We start from the raw sequence: 22677 nt of genomic DNA, 5'->3' as shown, positions 1-22677 counted from the left end.
AGATCAGTACATTAAAGGTTAAGGTTGCGATAACCTTGCGGTGAAAATATGGTTTCTGCTCAATAAATTCAGAACGCCAATGCACCCAGGAACTTCATACTTAATTTGCCAGTTGGCCATGACTAGTATATGACCCTGATAGATTTCGAGATAAGATGTTCACTATTTAATGCGGGTGAATAAGCCAAACTTTAATGTCACTGGTGGTTTGTCTCCAATCCAAAAATACAAATTACACATCCATCATTGATTATTTCTCAGCTAGGACAACTACTGGGTAGCGTTTGGTGTAAGTGAATAGCTTGTAATTATCTGCATGCTGGTTATTGAATGGTTACCCTCTGCATGTGTTACCCTTCTGATATGGGAGTTAATGTTTAGATGAAAACAATGGAAACACTCTTTAAATTTGTCATGGTCAAAAGAACTTTATTGTTGCCAAACCAAATAAATGTGTATAAGTTTTTAACTGAAAAGCCATGATTTATTTACCAATGATAAGGTCAAGTTCATGAGTTCAGTTAAACTGTAATGACCTTGACCTAAAAATAAAAAGATACGAAGTGAAATTCTAATTTTATCAAAATTTATATGGAAACTAAATATTGTCCATATTTATATTGGGCCTTAAAAAACAACAACATCTGTTTCGGGTTTCCTAACCCTAACCCTACCTACAAAATAGGCGGTGACCCTAATGTTTTTATAGTTTATTGGTTGGTTAATTTGTTTTATTAAGATTTTGTTTGTGTGGGTTTTTAAATGTAGTTTAAAAGTCGTTAAATGGATAAATACTGTTATATTGACTACTTTAACGGCATGCCCATCAATGACAATGATTTTCTTACTACAAGCCTTGTATAAAAAATCTACCATTCCTGTTTTGGGTAAAAAATTGTTTTGGGCCCAAACTTCAAGTACTTTGAAATGATAAAATCATTCTTGGTTCACATAACTGTATATTCAGCCTATTTTGTAAAGATATACAGTGTTAGGAATATAAAATTTATTGTTTGTTATTACAGATCTTTCTGAGCACACAAGTCTACCCCCCATTTCTGCCTGCTTTCAAAATGTTCTCAGTAATAACAGCTCCAAAAACAGTCAAACAGAAAACCAGTCTGTTCCAGCTGACAGGAAGTCCAGCCATTCAAGCCAAAGCACAGATAGGAACTCAATGGAAATATCTAGTGGAAAGAAAAGAATGTCAAAAAGGAAATTGCAAGAACAAGATAGTAAGGATGCAGATTATGAAACTGAGGAGGAAATTTCAGAAGAAAAGGAAGAGAAAGTCAGAAAATTGAGAAAAAAGTTTCGATATTGTCCTGTTTCGAGTCGCGCTGACAGACAGACACAAAATCAGGTTGATTCAGACTCAGATGATGATGACATTGGAAATTTGTTAAAGATAATGAATATCGATGAGGAAAATGTAACAACGGGATTTCATCTCTGCTTGCTAATCCTTAGTATTTTACGTGAGCTTTGTGTTTGTGATTTGACCGAAAATGAAAATGGAAAGTTTATCTCCCCTAGTTCTTTGCCTGAATTGCTTCAGTGTCTAATTATATTGGATGATATGGATGAAACAGAAGGACATGCTGAATGGGAGAAAGAGGCAAAATGTGTGTTGAAAATGCACTTGGTCAGGGTTGTCCTGTTGTGTTGTGGAATTGTGTCTAGTCATCAAAATGGCTTGAACATTCTGAAAGGTCACAGAGTAATTGAGCAAGTTTTCAACTCTGCACTGAGTATTGAATGCTTAAGAGACAATACAGCATTAGAAAATGTTCTAAAGAATCACAGCAATGAAATGAAACTAATGTCCGACTGTTCACAAGGATTATTACTTTGCTTGACTCTCATTTTCAATAACTTGCCATTTAACCCAAGTTTTACTAAGACCGCATTGTATCTGGTGGAAGAATATGATGATCAGAAAGGATTCCAGATGCTTGAGAAATGTGTTCTTTACAAGGATTGGTTGAAATCCCAGTCACATGACATATCACTGAAAGACAATTGGTTAGAAGAGGATCCAATCAAAGTTCTTGGCATGTTTTTGAGCACACTGAAGGTAGTTAGGGTAAATTATGTACATTCCATGAAATGTGTGAAAAGGAAGCATCAGAAATGTTCCTATTCCAAGTACTTTGACCATCACCATGATATACTTGGAGCAGCAACAGGCTCTCAGGTCAGTGACCTTGAACACTTGACCTTGACCTCTAGAAAACCTTCACTGTCATCCCAAACCAGCTTTCAGTCACAGTCAAGTCACCAAGTCATCTGTCTAGTCTCAAGTTGTACACAGTATCTTCTTGACCTTCTCATAAAGGTCAATGCCAAGGTCACGCAGCTTGACATTTTGAGAACTGTTTATTCTTCAGGTATCTGTTGTTGTATGAGCCTTGAGTCAGTCATATCAGTGTTTGTTAAAGGGCTTGAGAAGTTTACTCCTGCTGTGAGGACATACTGTGCAGATACAATGAATAGAATCATCCTGGAGCAATTCTCAGGCAAAGCCATGCTGATGTCTTGTGAAGGCCATCAGGTAATCTGTTCATTTTGTGAAGATTGCTCTTACCAAGAACACTTGGACAAACATAGGTCTAAGTACTTGTACAGGGAGACAGCTGCTTGTTTAGATAGAGCTCTTGACAGTGGGATAGATAGCAGTGATATAAACAGTGACATAAAGTTGTCAGCTCTGTACAAGATCTCAAAATGGAGACCCATTTCTAACCTGAAGTCTCTACTTTTCTCAGACAATGAAGCTTTAGCCACATCTGTTGCAAAACATCTTTTAGTGCTTGCAATTAAAGGAAATCCATTTTTGAAAGCGGAGTTGTTTTTTGGCCTGTATATTTTTGCAATGGAGGCTTCAGCAAAAAGGGAGACAACCCCTTCAGGAGACTCAGTAGGTCATGTACTATCTAGGTCAGTTCAGATTCATTGCCTATCTGCCTTGCCTTTTCTGCTGCAAGCCAACTGTGTGACAAAAGTGTTCTTGTCAAAGAAAGGAGTAAGGAAACTGTGTGAATTGCTGGAAGATGATGTTCTTAGAGCGCCTGTGCTGAGAATATTTGAAGCATTGGTCATTATAGATGAATACCAGTTTAGAGATTCACAGTTGGCTCTTCAGAGTGACTGCCCTTGTCCATACAAGGGTGGCAGAGTTATTGATGCCTTCATTTCTGAACTTTCCAAACTGTCCTTCAGTGATGCTGAAATGTATGTTGATGACAGTGAAACTCCTCTCAAAAGCAGAATCAGGAGAGATAGTGTGGTGCTGTCCAAATTTTCATTGGTCGTTCTAGTCGATTTATGGAGTACTTGTGCAAAACTGTGCCTCCATAGCAATGTGTTTGTGGCACAGTTTAAAAAGTCCCAAAGTCCTTCCAAAACTGAAGGTCTATTAATAGAAACACTAGACATCATCATGAGCCCCGATCTGATTGGTCAGCTGAAGTCACATGGTAGCATTGAAGCAGAGGATTCTGGGATGGAAGGGGACACAACTGGAGATGTTGAGAAAGACCAGCAGGCTAATTTCTCCATGAGAGTTGCCCTCCTTGAATCTCTGATGGCAGTCATTGGGGCTGTGGCAAGGACAAGCGAAGTTGATGTAAGTGGGGGAAGTATGAGTTTATCACAAGTTTGATGTTCATGTACATTGACATGTAGTTTGAATTGAAAGTGATATTAATAACTAATATCAGAATTATGCATTTAAATTGTATAAAACATATGGTTAAAAAATCATATCGTTTTTAGGTAAAGAATTCTGATAGTTCATAATTATTTTTGTCCATGCAGTTTCTATAAAGTTACTTTCATATTTTATAGGACATTTATAATCAGCCATTCATTGAAGTTTTATTCATATTTTGATAAAATGTTATGTTTTCCGACCTCCAGTATCCATACATGATGGTTTGGCACAAGGTTAAAGAACGATTCAGCCAACCACTGAGGTTACAGTCCACTAAATTGAAGACCATTTTAGATGCCTTTTTGACTGCCGCCATGCCACAGTACAAGCCTCTACTGGAATATTCCTTCAGCAAGAACATTGCTCTTGTGGTATGGATTTTATTGCCATAAAAAATAAATATCTTTGTGGGAAAAAAAATGATGTCCATATGTCAGAATGTTTATTGAAAACATACGGCTCTGAATTTTTTTCTTCTATATCTATGAAATTAGTGTATACATAATTTCCACTTTAAGATGCTTAAGTTTCACGATCATTATTGTTGCACACTTTGTTTAGTCCTCAATGAGATATCTTTATTGATAAACCTGTTTTAAAATCACTATTGATTACATTTGCTTATTGACAAATTAAAAAAAAATCTGGTCTTTTTGGCATTAGTTGCATTTTAATAAAAATATCATGAGGACATTTATTACATAAATTCAGCCTGTAACTTGACAGTTGAACCCCAGCACTCTTATTTAGCAATGTATGATTTACGACTTAGATATCTTATTGAAATGGGGCGCAGATAAGAAAGTCAATTATTAAAAAATTGCAGCTAATCCATTCTGAGTTCATAATTTCTTGTAACAACATTGCCATTTGTCTTTAAGAGGTAAAATGTCTAGTTTAAACACACTTAATTTATGATTGTGAAACAAGATATTACAACATTATATTTATCACTCTCACTCGCATGATTTTACGTGAGCATGTGGTCTTGTTGTCACAAATTTATGCGAGAGTGTAGTCATGTGTTGTGGGGTTAACCGGAATACCCTGAGGAAACCCATTTATCCGGCTTGGTGACCAGTAACCAAACTCACATAAACCCATGCAGGGAATCGAACATCAGGGTTTCATAGGTGACAAGTGAATGCTCTAACCACTGTGCTAATCAGACAACCAGAGAATGCTTATACTTATGTTAAGAGGTTGTTAAAGGGGCTGTCTCAAGTATGATAAAATAGCGAAAAAAGAAAATTGTCGAAAACTGACATAAACTTGGCATCGTTGTGTACAATGCATTGAAACTTACTAACTGAAGTACCACATAGTTTACAAATTATTTAAGTTTAGCAGTTATTTCGTATTTTTCCATTAAAAAAGCTTACTGGGTATGTCTACCAGGTAGAATTCATTCCTTGCACGTGATTGGCTATTCGGTGTTATCATGTGATATTAGCGAGGTAGGTGTATAGCTTCATTATATCACCCTTTTGGAATAAACCTTTGTAGCGTAGTGAGTGGGACGCTGGACTACAATTTTGGCGACACGGGTTCGAACCCGGTCTACGACACAATTTTTTTTTTACATTTTGGTAACACATAAATTAGATAATTGTCCTGAGATTGTTACAGAAAAAAACTTTTTTTGGTGCCAATCTGTGACACAGTCCCTTTAAGAGAACCTTATTCAACCCCACTAGCTGTTTGTAATGTAAAAGATATATATTTTCAAAGACAATTCATGTTTTTAAAGTTCAGGGTTAATCCTGAAATCAGGATTGAGAGCTTTTAACTCCAGGCTATTGTACAGTTGTTATGGGTTTTTTTGCTCTGATTGCAACAGGGGTCTCAGCCCCTTTATCCTGCTATAGGCATGAATTACTCATACTCAAACAGACACCTAGCTAAATTTCAGATTGACAATTATCATCTTTTGAAACTCTGAACAATGAACAATTATTGTGTGCTATAAATGCACCAGTTTTTTTTATTTTACTTCCTTGCTTTCTGTTTTTCATTCATATACTAGTATTGATGAAAAAACGTTCGTTTTACCCCTTTGATTTAAATGTGGTTTGAAAAAATGGTATGTTATCTGGAGCACACGCATGCATTGAAATACAGACCAGTCCATGAATTTTGGTCTGAATGGGACTAGTTAACTGAGTGTATGCAGTTCTTACAAGTGTTAGTGATTTACTTATTAGCATCAAGTGTTAGTGATTTACTTATTAGCATGGTTAGATTTCAGTTTAGGGGTACTCATATGTATGTTGTTTAAAGCAATGTTTGTGTATGGATAAAAGATGGTGTGAGGACAACATACATCCCCAAAAGACATGTTGGAATTTGCACAGATATTGCTGGTGATATACAATTTCTTTATTCCCAGTATACCGGTGATGACGACATCTATGATGAAGACGAGGTTCGACACCTGCTTCAGTCCGGCAGTGATGAAGACGCCAGTGTACAGACAGATCTTGGATATGACGCTGACAGTGAGGATACACATGTGGGTGACAGTGAAAAAGGTTGGTGTAGTTTTATTTTGCCTGTATCAAATGGCAGAAATATAGGGATAATGCTGCCTAGTGTTGCTGTGTCATTGTCTGGGGCCTCATCGTTCACATAAATGCCATATCCCCTGGCGGGGGGGGGGGGGGAATCCCCAGGAATTTCGACCCATCCGCTGGTTCCCCGCCGAGGGATTTATATCCTCTGGAATGTAAAATTTTGTAGGATGTAGAATTTTTTTTTTTTCAAAACTTGCTTAGGTTGACAATGGAAAGCATCAATAATATTATAAGTGTGAAATTCCATGAAGGGCCATGATGATTAAGTCCAAAAATTATTGTAATTTGAGTGTATTTCTGTATTTATTCTTATATTGTAAATGCAGATATTGCGCAAATTTTCGTCGCGTAAAAATCCCCTGGTGTAATATCAAAATCCCCAGGAATTCAGACCAAAATCCCCTGGGAAGCCTCTCAGAAATATGGCATGTGTTCATGGCCGCATCGTCCGCGGCATCATCTGTGGCATCAAATTTTAATGTCTTCTCTCTTACTTAAGCATTTGCTATCCAATCTTCACCAAACTTAGTTACAATGTTTGTTGGCATATTTACTCCAGAGTTATGGCCCTCGAACTGTCAAAATTTGACTACATTCACTTCTCTTTATTTCGCATTTTGTATTTAATCTTTAACAAACATGGTTACTATTCAATCTTTAACATACTTGGGAACAATGTAAATGGGCAGGTTATATTGACTCTGTTGGATCGGAAACAAGATGGCATTAATAATGATGGAGTTATGGCTATTGATACGACAATATTTGACCATATTCACTTTGTTTTCTTTTAAACTCAAGCATTTCTTTTCAAATCTTTCACAATTGGACTGATGTTAATGGGGATATAATATCACACTTGTGGTCTCATCCAGATCACATTATATATTCAAGAGTTATGACCAATGAATTGTCAAACATTGACCAAATCTACTATCCGCTCGCTTGATCATTTCTTACCAAATCCATACCAAATTTGGTCACAGTGTTTAGATACATTATATCTCAACTGATTTCAATAAAAAAAACACTAGTAATACATCTGTCAGTACAGCCCTGTAAGTAGTTCCCATCATATTAAAATTGCTGAATTCCAGTTATATATATTAAACCCTTTACTTCCTAGAGAAGTGTCCACATGATGATCAGCTAGCCCTTGTTAATACCCACTTATTTAACTTTAGTGTAAAGAGGCATATCTTTTTGCTATGGATAGAGGAGTAAAATGCAATTCTATGAAGGATAGGGTTAATATTTTTTTTTTCAGATTTGAATTTCAAAAGTCCCATCTAATTAAAATATTTATCCCTGTCCTCTTGTCCTCTTAGGTTTGCCTGAGACATATGGGCCAATATATAATATACAGTCAAAACTTGATGGCTCGATATTCTAGGGACCGGCCCAAATACTTCGAGTCTCGAGAATATCAAGCCAAGCGAATGGCTTACAGAATGTTATTTATTTTTTTATTTGTTACATAAAGTCTTATTTACCTTTGTTATTGGCTACGCTATTTCCGCAAGAGAAGAGAGGAGTATTTATTGGACATAGTTACACATCGTATAGTTCGTAACATGACTTATTCCAAACTTAGAAAATATCAGTTGATTTTTTTATTTATTATAAAAAATACATTTATGCGAAAACAACTAACAATCAATTGTAAACAGTGGGTAACACAAACATAGCTTATAAGTTATATCAAAATGCATAGAAATTTATAGATGGATAACAATTAGAGACAGAACTTAAAGTGATGGCATGTTTATTCAAACTGTTAAACCATTTTAATTTGATAATAATTATAATACCAGTCAAGCAATTTTAATCGATTAGCGCTTTATGCTAAATGAAGCCAAGCAAACAAATCAACATGTGAGATTCTTAACTGAACACGCAAAAATGACATTGACCAAAGCAAACAAAACAAAGTGTGAAATTCTTGTTTGGAACTGCGAAAACGACTTCGAGCATAGAGAAATATCGACCCTCAAGATATTGAGCCATCCGATTGAATTTTATATGAACAAAGAGTAAATAAAAATTGGTCCTTTTAATCTGGTTCGAGCCAACAAGGATATCGAGCCATGAGATATCGAGCCAACGAGTTTCGACTGTATTAGTAAAATGTTGTTTTGAGCAGAGTGAGTAAATCAGTTTACTTTAATTCAGTTTTGGTTATTTTTTCACTCCTTGCCTTCAGAGCGGCGGTTACAGTGCCTGGCAAGATGTGGAGGCCAACAGCGAATGTATTTCCCGGGCAACATGAGCATGCTGACAGACTGCCTATTGCTGCTACACAGGGGGTGTGACTGGGAGGGCGTGGTCTCCTCAGTGTTGAACAGGCTCCTACAGTGTGTTCAGATGGACTCACAGCTGGCAAAGACACTGTGTCAACAGGTAGGCGACATGACATTGAGAAACATAACGACGATCTGTACAAGGATGTATAGACCTTTTTAACATTGAAGAGACTAAGTCTTCCTTAGTGTTAAAAAGGTTCCTACATCCTCAACAGTTGGAACCACACCTGGCAAAGACACAGTGACAACAGGAAGGATGAAGGGGATGAAGTTTGGTCTCACTGGGGTGGGGCTAGGAGGTTGAGGTCACCTAAGTTAATCACATGTTTCTACAGTGTGGTTTGATAGATTCACAGCTGGCAAACAGGTAGGGGATAGGGGATTGAGGTTCGACACATCAGGGTAGGTGGCTACACAGGGGATGTGACTGGGAGGGTGTGGTTACCTCAGTAAAACACAGGCTTCTGCAGTGTATACAGATGGACTCATGCACAGCTGGCAAAGACACATTGTCAACAGGTAGGGCAGCAGGCGATGGAGTTTGGTCACTCACAGGGTTTGATTAGGACCGTGCGTTCACCTCAGTAAACACAGGCTTCTAGGGTTTGCATAGATAAATTCACAGCTGGCAAAGGCAGTGTATCGACAGGTAGGGAGAGGGAAGTCACCTCAATGCTACACTGCCTTCTACAATGTGAGTCAGGGACTTGGGATAGGAAAAACAGTTAATTTGTAAAGTATATCTGTAAAATTGTACCTATTTTATTACAATGGTAGGAGTGTCACATGTTGACTGCATAAGACTTCTCTAAGTTGTGTAAGAGTTCTGATGCTTTACTAGTTCTTACTGCTGGACATGTTGCATATTGGCAAACATTTCATGTACAATAATGTGACTGTGTTTCTAAAAAATTTGACATATGAAATTTTGTGTTTACTTCATTGCAGATTTGTGTTTACTTCATTGCAGATTTGTGTTTACTTCATTGCAGAATGTTTTGTCAGCCATTCTTGCTCCGGACGGGTTTTGGAACTGTCTGCTGAGTTCAGATACTGAAGCCTCATGTAAGAATTTTAAGTTAAACTTTCTATTTGTGTTTAACGTTAATATTAGATGAAATCTCTCTTCTCTGCAACACAGTTTTTGCAAAAACAGCCCCCCCCCCCCCCCCATTTTTTAAAAGACAGACAAATCTGCTTTTCCCACCCACCCCACTCTGCAGACAGACAAATCTTAATGAAATTAATAAAAACAGCGGTTTTTGCATATAGAAAACATTAATTTTGAAATGATAAAAAAATGAATTTTATATAACTTATGAAGTGTATGTACCATTGTTAATGGAAAGAAAAGTGTGATGTCATACAAGACAGATTTTAGTTGTCTGCCTATGCTACAATTAATGGGGGGAGGGGGGGATATTTTGTCTGTCTTCCATGACACATTATAGGCCCATGGTGGTCCATTAACTCAACTGATATATTCTCTGTTTGCAGTGCAAGAAGTTCTATTGGCTCTTATTGAACAGCTAGGCCAACATAACCTTGAGTCACATGACCTTCAGAGGATCCTGCAGCTTTTCCAGCATTCAGACTTACCCATGGTGAGAAATGTTTAGAACTTTTTAAAGTCATACTGGCCGTTATTAGGTCAATATAATCTAGAGTCAAACAACCGTAAGAGGATTCTATAGCACTTTCAGCATTCAAACTTACCCATGGTGAGAAATATTTAGAATCTGAAGTTATAGTTTCCTTAATTGAACAGCTATAACCAAAAGTCGCATGATCTTTAGAGGAATCTACGACTCTTAACATTTAGACTTACCTATGATGAGAATTTTAAACATTGAACTTGTATTATTAGATATTAAATCAATACAGTAGGCCAGTTTGTGTGGACCAGAAAAATCAATACTGACTTATCTAATAGACCACATTAGTCTATCCATAGTGCACTTCTAGTGAACTAATAGTGCACTAGAATGGACAAGGGTGTAAAGTTTGATCTTATACACAAGTGTATCATACTAACCAATGCCTTAAAATTCAACACATTTCAGGAGAAGCTTCTCCCAATATTCCTGACAATTGTCCAGAAGGCTGAAGTAAAGTCCCAGCACTCCGTCACCTTTCCTGCACGTGCACAAGCCACCAAGAAAGACCCACATGAGGACTTGTTGGAAAGTAGTGCGCAGGAAGCCATCATGCTCAGCCCGCTCATTAAAACCATGAAAAATGTCTTTCTGATTGCCACTCCTCATGCTGATGGTGCAGGTATGTATCGAGGTCACTATGATACCAACTTTAATTATTGTGTTATTAAATATAAAAGCATGTCATTCCAGTATATAAAACACTATTTGACAGAATGATTCTTTTACCGATGATAATTAAACGAAAGAAAAGCATTATTGGCATAAAAAAATAGGACTGAAAGCTTTAACTTCATACCATTGTATAGTTGAAAAAATTGTATATTTGCACGGATGTATGCATTAACACGGTAGTAAGTACCTTGAAACGAATAGAAATGACTTTGAAAACAATTTCAAAATAACCCTGTTCTGGGCATCAATCCCTCATACTCAAACAGACCTCCGACTATTTTCCAGGATTGACAATTATTGTCTGTTAGAACGCCTGTAAATTACATTCCCTATAAGGAATATAATACCATGAACATTATTATAAAATACCATGAACATTTTGAATGTATTTGTTTAACAATATTTTCAGGGGAAGTAAGCAGTTTGGAGCAGGAGGTGTGGTCACAATGTGCGATCAAGTGTAACCTGCATGAGTCCCTGTCCTGGCCACCATTTCAGACAGGCTTCACTCTGGCCCTGTGGCTGTGTGTGGACAATAAGGGCTACACTCACTGTGGGTCCAGGGTCCCTCTGTATGACCTTGACATTGGTGAGTGAAGTTTGCATATTGTGGCCCCTACACTCTGGCCCTGTTGCTGTGTATGGACAATAATGGCTACACTCACTGTGGGCCCAGGGTCCCTCTGTATGACCTTGACATTGGTGAGTGATGTTTGCATATTGTGGCCCCTACACTCTGGCCCTGTGGCTGTGTATGGACAATAAGGGCTACACTCACTGTGGGCCCAGGGTCCCTCTGTATGACCTTGACATTGTTGAGTAAGGTTTCCATATTGTGGCCCCTACACTCTGGCCCTGTTGCTGTGTATGGACAATAAGGGCTACACTCACTGTGGGCCCAGGGTCCCTCTGTATGACCTTGGCATTGGTGAGTGATGCTTGCATATTGTGGCCCCTACACTCTGGCCATGTGGCTGTGTGTGGACAATAAGGGCTACACTCACTGTGGGCTCAGGGTCCCTCTGTATGACCTTGACTTTTGTAAGGGAGTTTTGTTGCTCATATTGTGGCCCCTTCACTCTGGCCCTGTGGCTGTGTGGCCAATAAGGGCTACATACACTGTTTAACCAAGGGTCAAGGTTCTTTCCATATCACCTTGACATTGGCAAATGCGTTTATATGGCTCATTGAAGAGCTAGCATGTTAGTTTTTCTGTCCATCCTAGGGTACTCAATTGAAGGATTTTGAAAAATTGTTTGCATATGTTATTTTTATATTTAATTATGATTTTTTAGAGATACACATTTTAGAGTTTTAATTTCAGTTCAATATCACGTTCGAAGTTCGGCTAATCATTGAGACATTTTGTTTGATTTTCAATAAGTGAATGAACCTTGAATTCTGAATATTTAAATTAAACAGGTTTTAATCAACTGGTCTTGGAGCCGGTCATGTTTATGTTTGTAAAATACTACCCATTGCTGAATAAAAAACTATATACATCAGTATGAAGTAGAAAAAATACCATTATTTTGTTTTTGTCAGAAAACTTTATATTTTTCACCCAGAAAAAATATATCTTGGGGCAATAAAGGAGAGGATTCTATTGATCATGTTCCATCATGTCCTCGAAAATGTTTCTCAGCATGGGGAGTTGTGCACATGCTATTTCATGACATTTGACTTTGTCTGGTCCTTGATTTATTAGGAAAGTATTGCACCTTTATTCATGAAACTTCATCGAAATGTTGGTCAGCATAGGAACTTGTACACCTGCTGTTGGTGTGATATTTCACTCAGGGGGGTATTCATCACTTATGTGATAGCTCTAGTAAGTTCAATTCCTATGCTCAAGAGCGTTATCATTTAGGAACAGAAATTAATAATTAAATTAATTTTATAGGAGGCCTGAAGATGTGTGGTTCGGAGGTGAAGGTGAGTTCAGAGCACATGAGTGGGTGTGTACATGTCATCTCCATGGGAACCAGAGAAAAACTGCTTGAGATTTGGACAGAAACATTCTCAGGCTCTCTCATATTCAGGTTTGTTTTAAGTTGATAATGGGCCATAGAGGATAATTGTTTGTTTCAGTGTGAGCATTAAAGTTATATTTTACTAGAGGCGTCCAACAGTTTTGCTGATAGCAAAATATTTACCTTTGGTGTTCAAGAGCTGAAATTCATTGCAATCTTAGAAACAACTTTGTTTTTTATGCCTCAAAATTACATTAAATGACAGTTGATTGATTTTTTAAAAAGCGAATATTAGGTCTTTTTGAATTGACATCGTTGGAAATTTTACCCAAGCTCTGTACATATTGAGATTTGATTTTGGACGCGAAACAAAAATTTCGAAACAGCAAAAAATGTGTCAGGTTTATATTTTCACTGTTTTAAACAAAAGGAATTGCTTAGTAATGGTTATTGAAATTTTCCAAAAAAAGCTTTCAGAATAATACTGCTTGTCGTGAAGAAAGTTGATGACAAATTTAAAATGTTTCGTTAATTTTTTAGACTAACAAGTGAGTGCAGCGATATGGGGCTAGTTGTGAAGGAATCCAAGATGTCTGGAGTGATCTCCCCTGGCAAATGGCAGCACGTGGTCATCAGCTACATAGAAGAGTTGGATGGGTCCACTCTCACTGGAAAGGTAAGATGGGTGGTAACATGATCCACACATGAAAAATGAAGAGTCCATTTCCCATTCTGGTCATCAGTTACAAATAGTAGTTGAATGGAATGATATAATTGTGTGATAAGGTTAGTGAGTTCCCTTTGAATATGAGAAAATAAGTATCTTCCATGGCCTAGAGTGTAAGATAAGTTCATCCCGACTCGAGCGTAGGGTGTTTTGCGGAAACGAGGTTAACTGTGTTTTCGCAAAACACCCTGCGATAGGGTCGGGATGAACCTATCTTACACGAGCGGCTATGGTAGATACTTTTAATCCCACCTCAGTTAAACAAAATTAAGTATAAATGTAAAACTCTTTTGTGCTTAGTGAAAATAATTGCATATGGATATGTGATAATTCATGGTTGTCATGGATATGCGTGCAGTGATTCAGATTATGTTAATAGTCAAATCGGTCTTTAAATTGTTCTAAGGAGAGTGAAGCATTATTTCTTGAAAGGTGCATTAAAACTCTTTTATGGTGGCATTTGAAGCGAAAAATAATTAATTACTATTCTAAATATTGCCACAAGACAAGGTTTCCATGATGCCACAGACGACAGTCTTCAACAAGGGCGGTAATTACAATATGGTGACCATTAAAATGGAGTTCCATACGAGCATTTTGTCTTCGCTCGTGGGCAAGATTATAAGTATCTTCCATGGCCGAGAGTGTAAGATAGGTTCATTCTGACCCGAGCGTAAGGTGTTTTGCAGAAACGAGGTTTACTGAGTTTCCGCAAAACACCCTGCGCGAGGGTCGGGATGAACCTATCTTACAAGAGCGGCTATGGTAGATGTTTTTCCCCCACGTCAGTTAAAAAAAATAAAGTTAAAATGTATATTTTTGGTGGAACTCTTTTGTGCGTAGTAAAAATAATGCGTATGGATATTTGATAACTGGTGGTTGTCATGGATATGCGCGCATTGATTCAGATTATGTTAATAGTCAAAGCGGTCTTTAAATAGTACTGGTGAGAGTGGAGCTTTATATCATGAAAGGTGCGTGCAAACTTTTTGATGGTGACATTTGAAGCGAAAAATAGTTAATTAGCATTCTAAATATTGCCACAAGACAAGGTTTCTATGATGCTACAGACGACTGTCTTCAACAAGGGAGGTAACATCAATGTGATGACCATAAAAAAGGAGTTCCATACGGGCATTTTATCTTCGCCCGTGGGCAAGATAAGAATTTCTAGCATGGTTAAATTATTGGATCTACTTATCTGAGGTAGGAGAAAAGAATTTCTAGCATGGTTAAATTATTGGATCTACTTATCTGAGGTGGGAGAAAGGCTTTTCTTTATAGGCATTTCTTTTTGCAGAAGAAAATGAGGTTCTTATCTTGCCTCATATTGCAAATCCAGCCCTCTCTTTTACTAATGAAAATCCAAAGACTGACCAAATGTTTTGAAACATCTACTATGTCTTAGTTCAAACATTTGACATATATTAATGAAAATTTATTATAAGTTGTTGCTGTTTTTTCTCTTAAAATTTCAGTTTTGCAATGGCATTTAAAAGCATTTTTCTGCTTAAAAACTAAATTTCAAAAATACATCACATCATTCATATAGTTTCCAGTTCAAGATCTGTAATTGAATTTTCGCTTCAAATTTCATTGAAAATATTGAATAGTAAAGAAAAATATAGATATACCTTGGTTCTACACTATGTGTAACACACAAATGTGATTGCTATACATTTAAGGTGAACATGGTACTGGATGGATGGCAGAGCCACAGTTTCATCCTTGACCACCCATTTGCTGCTATCCGATCTCGCCACAAGTCAACACAGTTACCCCCCTTCCTGCTGCTGGGCCACACAGTTCCTGACCGTCTCACTGCCGGGCTGGGCAACTGGAATCTTGGACAACTCCTGCTCTTCAAAGGTAGGTTACGATGGATTTATGCAGAAGATCCAATCCTTTAAATGGGTCTGTTATCTTCACTCCTTTAAATGTGTCTGTTATCTCCACTCCTTTACATGCGTCTGTTATCTCCACTCCTTTACATGCATCTGTTATCTCCACTCCTTTACATGCGTCTGTTATCTCCACTCCTTTACATGCGTCTGTTATCTCCACTACTTTACATGTGCCTGTTATCGTCACTACTTTTCATGCGTCTGTTATCTCCACTCCTTTACATGCGTCTGTTATTTCCACTCCTTTACATGCGTCTGTTATCTCCACTCCTTTACATGGGTCTGTTATCTTCACTACTTTTCATGCACCTGTTATCTTCACTCCTTTACATGCGTCTGTTATCTCCACTACTTTACATGTGCTTGTTATCTTCACTACTTTTCATGCACCTGTTATCTTCACTCCTTTACATGCGTCTGCTATCTCCACTCCTTTACATGCATCTGTTATCTCCACTCCTTTACATGCGTCTGTTATCTCCACTACTTTACATGGTTCTGTTATCTTCACTACTTTTCATGCACCTGTTATCTTCACTCCTTTACATGCGTCTGTTATCTCCACTACTTTACATGTGCTTGTTATCTTCACTACTTTTCATGCACCTGTTATCTTTACTCCTTTACATGTGTCTGTTATCTCCACTACTTTACATGTGCCTGTTATCTTCACTACTTTTCATGCATCTGTTATCTCCACTCCTTTACATGCGTCTGTTATCTCCACTACTTTACATGTGCCTGTTATCTTCACTCCTTTTCATGCACCTGTTATCTTCACTCCTTTAAATGGGTTTGTTGTCTCCATTACATTAAATGGGCCATAGAGTTCCTGACTCCTAGTTTTTAATTCTAAACTGAACAAAGGTAGGTACTATTTCGAGGGAAGTTACATAAGTATGTGAACATGTTTCTCTTTGTTTTACTAGTTAGAATTTATCTTTTACCACCATTTTTAACAAGTTATTACAACATTATATTAATCTCTCTTGTTGGCACAATTTTTTTGGAGTGTTTTAGTTGTGGGGGAAACTGGAGAACCTGGAGGAAACCTACCTGTACAGCTGGTTGACCACAAACCATACACATATAGGCCCGGGCCAGGAGTTGAAGCTGGGACACCTTGGTGAGACGCAGTGTGCTCACCAAACACCTCTGTTTTCGGCCACACAATTGTAACAAACCAATTAAATGAACACTTCTGTGTTACAGGATCTGATGTGAGCAAGGAGCTATGTTTCCACCTGTACACACTGGGCCCCAATATCCAGTCTATTTTGAAGTGTGATATGAACCAGGATGATGCCTTGTTCTCCCCATACCTCACCAAGAATGTGGTAGTTCATTCTGGTATACAGGTGGACACCTTGGTGGGACACAGGTCACACAGTCTGAATAAACTCAGGGTAAGGCCTCAGTGATATTCTAGGTGTTTATCTTTCATTATGCCCCCTTTTGAAAAAAGTGGGGTATATTGTTTTGCACATGTCGGTCGGTCGGTCGGTCGGTCGGTCGGTCGGTCTGTCTGTCTGTCGGTCGGTCGGAATACCAAATGGTTTCCGATCAATAACTTGAGAACGCTTTGACCGAGGGACCTCATACTTGTTTTCTCTTAAATCAGTTTGTGGGTAATGAAGAGATCTATTTATTTGACATTCATTGCCAATGTTTTTACAGACTTTGTAGTTTAATATTTAATTTGTTTCCATGTACAGGTTCCAATGATTGTTTTCATAAGCTTATAATTTTCATAGCTACTTTTAGGTTTTAAAGCTGCATTCTCACAGATTGACAGTTTTGACATTTCTTTTTCTTTTTGTCTCAGAATCAGCTTATTCTGTCATCAATGCTTTCAATTCACTCATATAAGATAACTCACAATAGAAAAGATCTCAAGTGTATGGAAATCTGCCGAAAAAAACTTTTTTCTAAAAGCTTTACTTACACTTTTAGACATAAAGTATAAATTGTCAAATGGCTATATGAAAAACTCAAATCTGAACTTTTGTCAGCACTGGTTTCCAAACTTTTATGCTAGCACTGGTTTCCAGACTTTTACACTAAAATTGGCGCAAAAGAAAAAGGAAAGTTGTCAAAATGATGGGTGAAAATGCAGCTTTAAACAAATATTCTGAGTTAATCATTATTGGAAGGCAATACTACATGCATGTATATATTGTTAATGTTTCCAGCAAGCGCTTCTGTACTCATATGACCCAAGAAAAAGTACAGGAATGGCGGAATACCAGGTGATGCAGAAACCCACACAGTTGCCTAGCAACAGTCTCTATGCACCAGATGACCTCTTGACCCAGCAGGCCAAGGTCATAACCCCAGTGTGTCAAGGTCATCTCAGAAACAACAGCTGCACTGACCTTGAAAAGGCAATAGAGGAATCTGGTGGCATGGCAGCCATCTTATTCCTTGTAGCCAAGGTAATTATTGTGCTACAGTAGTCAAATTTTGAAAAGAAGGGTTAACTTTTCATGAGATGTATGATATCTGATTAATAATATATATTATGTGTTTCTGGATTCGGATTGAAAAAGTCCTACCCCAGGTTGTGATGAAGCAATTTTGAGACTTTGCCAAGTATCAGTCATGCCCAGCATGCCTGAGGGTTGGACATTTGTTATCCTAACTGGAAACATATGATTGATTTCTTTTCTTGCATACATTAAAGTTTCCATTTGTGTGAAAGTACATGTAAAAAATTACAGTTCATCGAATAGTTTGGCTATTGGAAAGTTGAGCATTGCCAAATTCAAATGATATTTGTCTTTTACACTGTAATGTTTTCCAATGTAACAACAAGCTTGAAATGCAGATGTTCATGTTCACAACTTTGTTTTGTCTTGAATTCAGGTGTTTGAGAGATGCCCAGAGTCCATGCCATTTGATGAAGCACAACAGGTGCAGTCATTGGCCCTGAAGGTCTTACTGACCACTGTCCACCACTCATCCAGGCTCCAGGGCCGGTATACCAGTATCGGGGGGCATGAACTGTTGGTGAAGATTCTCACCAGCTCTCGCAGTGTGCCTGGCGTCCAAACACTGAAGGTTTGTTAATGGTCTTTGATACTGCGTTTAGTTATGCCTGATGAAAAAGAAGGGGTATTTGGCACATTGTAAATGGGGGGTTATTATCATTAACCATATCTCACTGCAGTTAGGAATATTTGAGAAATAAATGTAGTTTATCCGTATTAAGAAATTTCAAGGTAGATATATTGACTGATCTGTTTTGGGTTAGGTAAAATGTCCCGACTTTTTTGTCATTTTACCACATGAACCATGAGAAAACTCACAGCAAAAATTAAATTAATACTTTTGAGACATGAAAGATTTTGACCATTCAGGTCCTGATGGATGCAGCGACCACCGAGTCTATCTTCAAGTGTCAACCAAACTCCACGCAACTTGCCCTGAAGCACAAAACAGACACTGTGATACGTGACATCTCAATCATTGAGCACCTTGTGCTGGACTGGCACATCTGGGAGAGGTGTCTACCAGGCGTGATTGAGCTGCTGTTTGCTGGCATAGCAATGCTGGTGGTAGAGGAACACCCCTACCATGCCTATAACATCAAACAGTACCATGCCATCAATATTGTGGGAAAGATATTTAAGATTTACCAGGTTTGTTTGCTATTGATTGTGTGATGTATGTTTTAAAAATAATGAATAGAAAAGCATTTAACAGCAATATGTTTGCTATCTTGTAGAAATTGGGGCATCAAACATGTTATTTTCAAAAAAAATTATCAACATTTGATGTTTACATGATTTATGGCTTAATTTAAACCCTTGCCTTCTGCCCCAACAGGATTTATTTTTGAATATTCAAATTCTGGGCTTGTCCCTCTAGTTTTTATTCTACCATTAATTTGATTGGCCTTGATCCTTGTGCTTTAATGCGTATCTTGGGTAAAAATGTGCTACTGGGCTTGACCTGTAGTTTTCACTGTATCTTTTATTTGATTGGCTTTGATCCTAATGTGCTTTAACCGATCTTGGGTGAAAATGGGCTTTACCCTGAAATTATCATTGTTTTATTTATTTGATTGGCTTTGATCCTAATGTGCTTTAAAGCTTATCTTGGGTAAAAATAGGCTACTGGGCTTGACCCTGAAGTTATCATTGTTTTATTTATTTGATTGGCTTTGATTCTAATGTGCTTTAAAGCATATCTTTGGTAAAAATAGGCAACTGGGCTAAAGTGGTAGTTTCTATTGTTTTAATAAGAAATTACTTTGAAATATATACTAAAGGGGTGTTTATTGATCTTATTGAGTTTATTTTCTGTGTATATCAAATCTGAATCTCAACTTGTATATTTAATGCATTTATCTAACGCATATATCATCTTGCTATCAACAGGAGAGGATCCAGGAGGGTTTCCCAGCCCTGCCAATCGCAGTGAGCCAGAGTGTGATCACCATCGTGCAAAACCTCTCTGGCTCCCCTCCCGATTTCCATCTCATTCAGGAGATCTGCCACTTTCTGTTGCTTGTTCATCCAGCAGCTAACACCTATATCAGCCATTCAAGATCCGCCTTTTACATGTGCTTGCCCTGGGCACAGGCCGTATCACCGCTGACAAAGTTGAGGATGGGCCCTGGTAGTTTTGGGCCATTTCAGGGTAGCCCTGGGGCTTTTAGTTCTCCTGTGAAAATTTCTTTGGCTTCTGGTGATAATGGTAGGCTATATCTGACACTAATTATATCATGCTAATAATTTTCATTGTCAAAAAAAAAAAAAAAAATGCTTTTTTTTTAACACAACATCTTTCAAACAAAGCATTTCACTTTATTAGTTCTTACTATTTAAATAAAGAATTGGGCATTAGTTTCTTAGACACCCATGGCATCTGTGTGCTTTTCATCGCAAAATCCCTTTACAGAGATGCAGAAAGAACAAGTAATCAAGAAAAACTTGTCGGACAACTTTATACAAGAGGTTCAGGGCAGTGGCCTGAGGTATCCAGATCTTGAAATATCTTACAGAGCTGCATCTCCCAAAATTAAAAACCCAAAGAAGTCTGATTCTACATCTATAATGGACCCACTGACTTCAGGAATACAAATGAAAGATAGCAAACCAGGCAAAGAAACTACTGAAGGATCTGATAAGGCTGATCAAGGTGATGAAAAGGAAACTCAAAATGACAACAGCAGTGTAGCTGTTTTGGAAATGGACAAATTAGGTGCTACCAAAAATAAAACCAGTATTATTAAAGCTGAAAATATCCAGCAGACATTTGACCAAGACAAAACAAACAATGCTGCATTAACAGTTGATCCTGATATAGAGAAAGATGATACTGAAGAAGAAGACAGTGAAAATACTAAGCTAGTTAGTAGAAATCTAAAAATAGATAGTGAAAAACTTAGATTAGACAGTAAAAAGCTAAAGCTCGAAACTGATAAACTGGAAATACATAATGTTGCATCGGCAGAGAGCCTCAAACTGTCTCCGTTGATTCCGGAGAATTTTGAAAGCCTCTATAAAAGGAATGAGTCTGGTGAGGATGAAAATAATGTCTCCATAGTTCTGGAGGAGGGCGATGACGATGGAGAGGAGGGTAAGCTCTTTAGTCAATGAAACAATGTTTTATAAAACATTTTTGGTTGGTATTCGAATATTATTAAGAACTTTGCTTTTTAGATGTGTACTTACTTTTTAGTTCTACCATAGCTTATAACACTATTATTATGAAATTTGTTGCCAAATGTGTGTTGGGTAAATGTTAGGGTATGGTTTTTATGCAAACCAGATGTGAATGAGGCCCTGGCAGACCAGGGTGATGACAGCCCAGAAGAATCAGGATACTCTGAAGATACAGCCTCTAGGGACAACCTGTCCCTAAACTTTGATGAAGAGAATACAGAGATTGTCAGACAGGAGGAGGGCCTCATAGCTCTCTGTGTTGGTAAGTAGTTTAGAATATATGAGCATGGAGCATATTTATACACATTGCTTGTTATGCACCATGCATAAATATTTATTGTTGTTGTTTCTTTTTTACCAATTTTGGGCCAAAGGTTTGCACCATTTCCATGCTAAAACATCAAAAAAATCTCATGAGTGAAAATAAAATTCTTAATACTTAATAATTCTAAATAATATATTTGTTTTTTCAAATTTGTTTTATCAAAAACTTGGACCCCATACCATTTTGGTATGGAAGAACTCTTGAAGAAACAAATTTCATCACATTATTTTATTTATTTTTTTAAGCTTTCTTTAATTGTACTTATCAAGCCAGAATTAGATTTCCTAATGAAAAAAAATAGAATCAGAAAGGCCGTGGACCCATGCAGGTGGGATAAACACTGATATTGAAAATACTAACATCACTTCATAAAAGTGTTACTAATGGCATAAAAGCCATGGCATATTTTTTGTCTGTATGGACATTTTATAAAAACAAATGTTACTACTTCCAAGTGTGGTTACAATGGATATACATAAAACAGTAAAGCATTTATGCCCTATTTATGTTCCTTTAAAAAATATATTTGTTTTATGATTTATTGAATTTTCAATGTGAATATTTTTTCCTAGAGTTGTTACGTCACTTGGGCAGCCTCATTCAGATTATGCCTGATGTTCTGGTAGAGAAAACCTTCCACAGGTCTCTCATCAATGGCCCAGTCTTCATTGTCCTTGCCCAGAACAGCTCGGCGGAAATCAGGCAATCTGTCATACAGGTCAGCATATAACCTCTGTTTTATGCAAGAAAATGTTTGAAGGAAAGTTTCTTCTACAGTGCATCATTCATTTACATTCACAATTAGTTCTGAATTTGTAAGTCAGTTGAAACACTTGTAAAAATGTAGAATTTTGTTTTGATGTTAAACAAGTTAAAATGTAGACATTTGTTTTAAAGTAAAACAAGGGAAATAGCACCAAAAACATGTATGGTTTACACTTTTGATAATACAGACTTTTGTTTTAAAGTAAAACAAGGGAAATATAGCACTATGAAAATCTATATGACTTGGTGAACACCCCTAGTTCTTTAAATTAGATATGTGCTGTGTTGTTTGTGGAGTTTTGTGCTGTTGTTCCATGTTTCTGGTTTGTGATTGTTTCTGTAGTTCTATGTCTTTGGCGTTGACCCTGTGCCATTAAACAGGGTTTATGT

General features: G+C 37.4%; 1 protein-coding gene across 3 annotated transcripts in view; it reads left to right on the top strand.

The window, feature by feature from the left end:
• Nucleotides 1-22677, top strand: part of LOC128208301 (lysosomal-trafficking regulator-like) — an 86753-nt gene that overhangs the window by 27397 nt on the left and 36679 nt on the right. For all 3 annotated transcript variants that reach the window (XM_052911844.1, XM_052911845.1, XM_052911843.1), the window contains exons 7-25: nt 1026-3628; nt 3922-4086; nt 6105-6246; nt 8492-8688; nt 9584-9656; nt 10089-10195; nt 10655-10868; nt 11331-11510; nt 12825-12963; nt 13435-13570; nt 15307-15490; nt 16738-16931; nt 17718-17960; nt 18391-18585; nt 18885-19166; nt 19908-20226; nt 20431-21111; nt 21304-21459; nt 22095-22240. In XM_052911844.1, coding sequence (XP_052767804.1) covers nt 1026-3628; nt 3922-4086; nt 6105-6246; nt 8492-8688; nt 9584-9656; nt 10089-10195; nt 10655-10868; nt 11331-11510; nt 12825-12963; nt 13435-13570; nt 15307-15490; nt 16738-16931; nt 17718-17960; nt 18391-18585; nt 18885-19166; nt 19908-20226; nt 20431-21111; nt 21304-21459; nt 22095-22240 — 6356 coding nt within the window. The remainder of the gene's footprint in view (nt 1-1025; nt 3629-3921; nt 4087-6104; nt 6247-8491; nt 8689-9583; nt 9657-10088; nt 10196-10654; nt 10869-11330; nt 11511-12824; nt 12964-13434; nt 13571-15306; nt 15491-16737; nt 16932-17717; nt 17961-18390; nt 18586-18884; nt 19167-19907; nt 20227-20430; nt 21112-21303; nt 21460-22094; nt 22241-22677) is intronic.

The sequence above is a fragment of the Mya arenaria genome, chromosome 11, assembly GCF_026914265.1.
Source record: "Mya arenaria isolate MELC-2E11 chromosome 11, ASM2691426v1".
Classification (NCBI taxonomy): domain Eukaryota; kingdom Metazoa; phylum Mollusca; class Bivalvia; order Myida; family Myidae; genus Mya; species Mya arenaria.
Note: the sequence above shows the minus strand (reverse complement) of the source record. Positions and strands in the feature narration are given on the sequence as shown.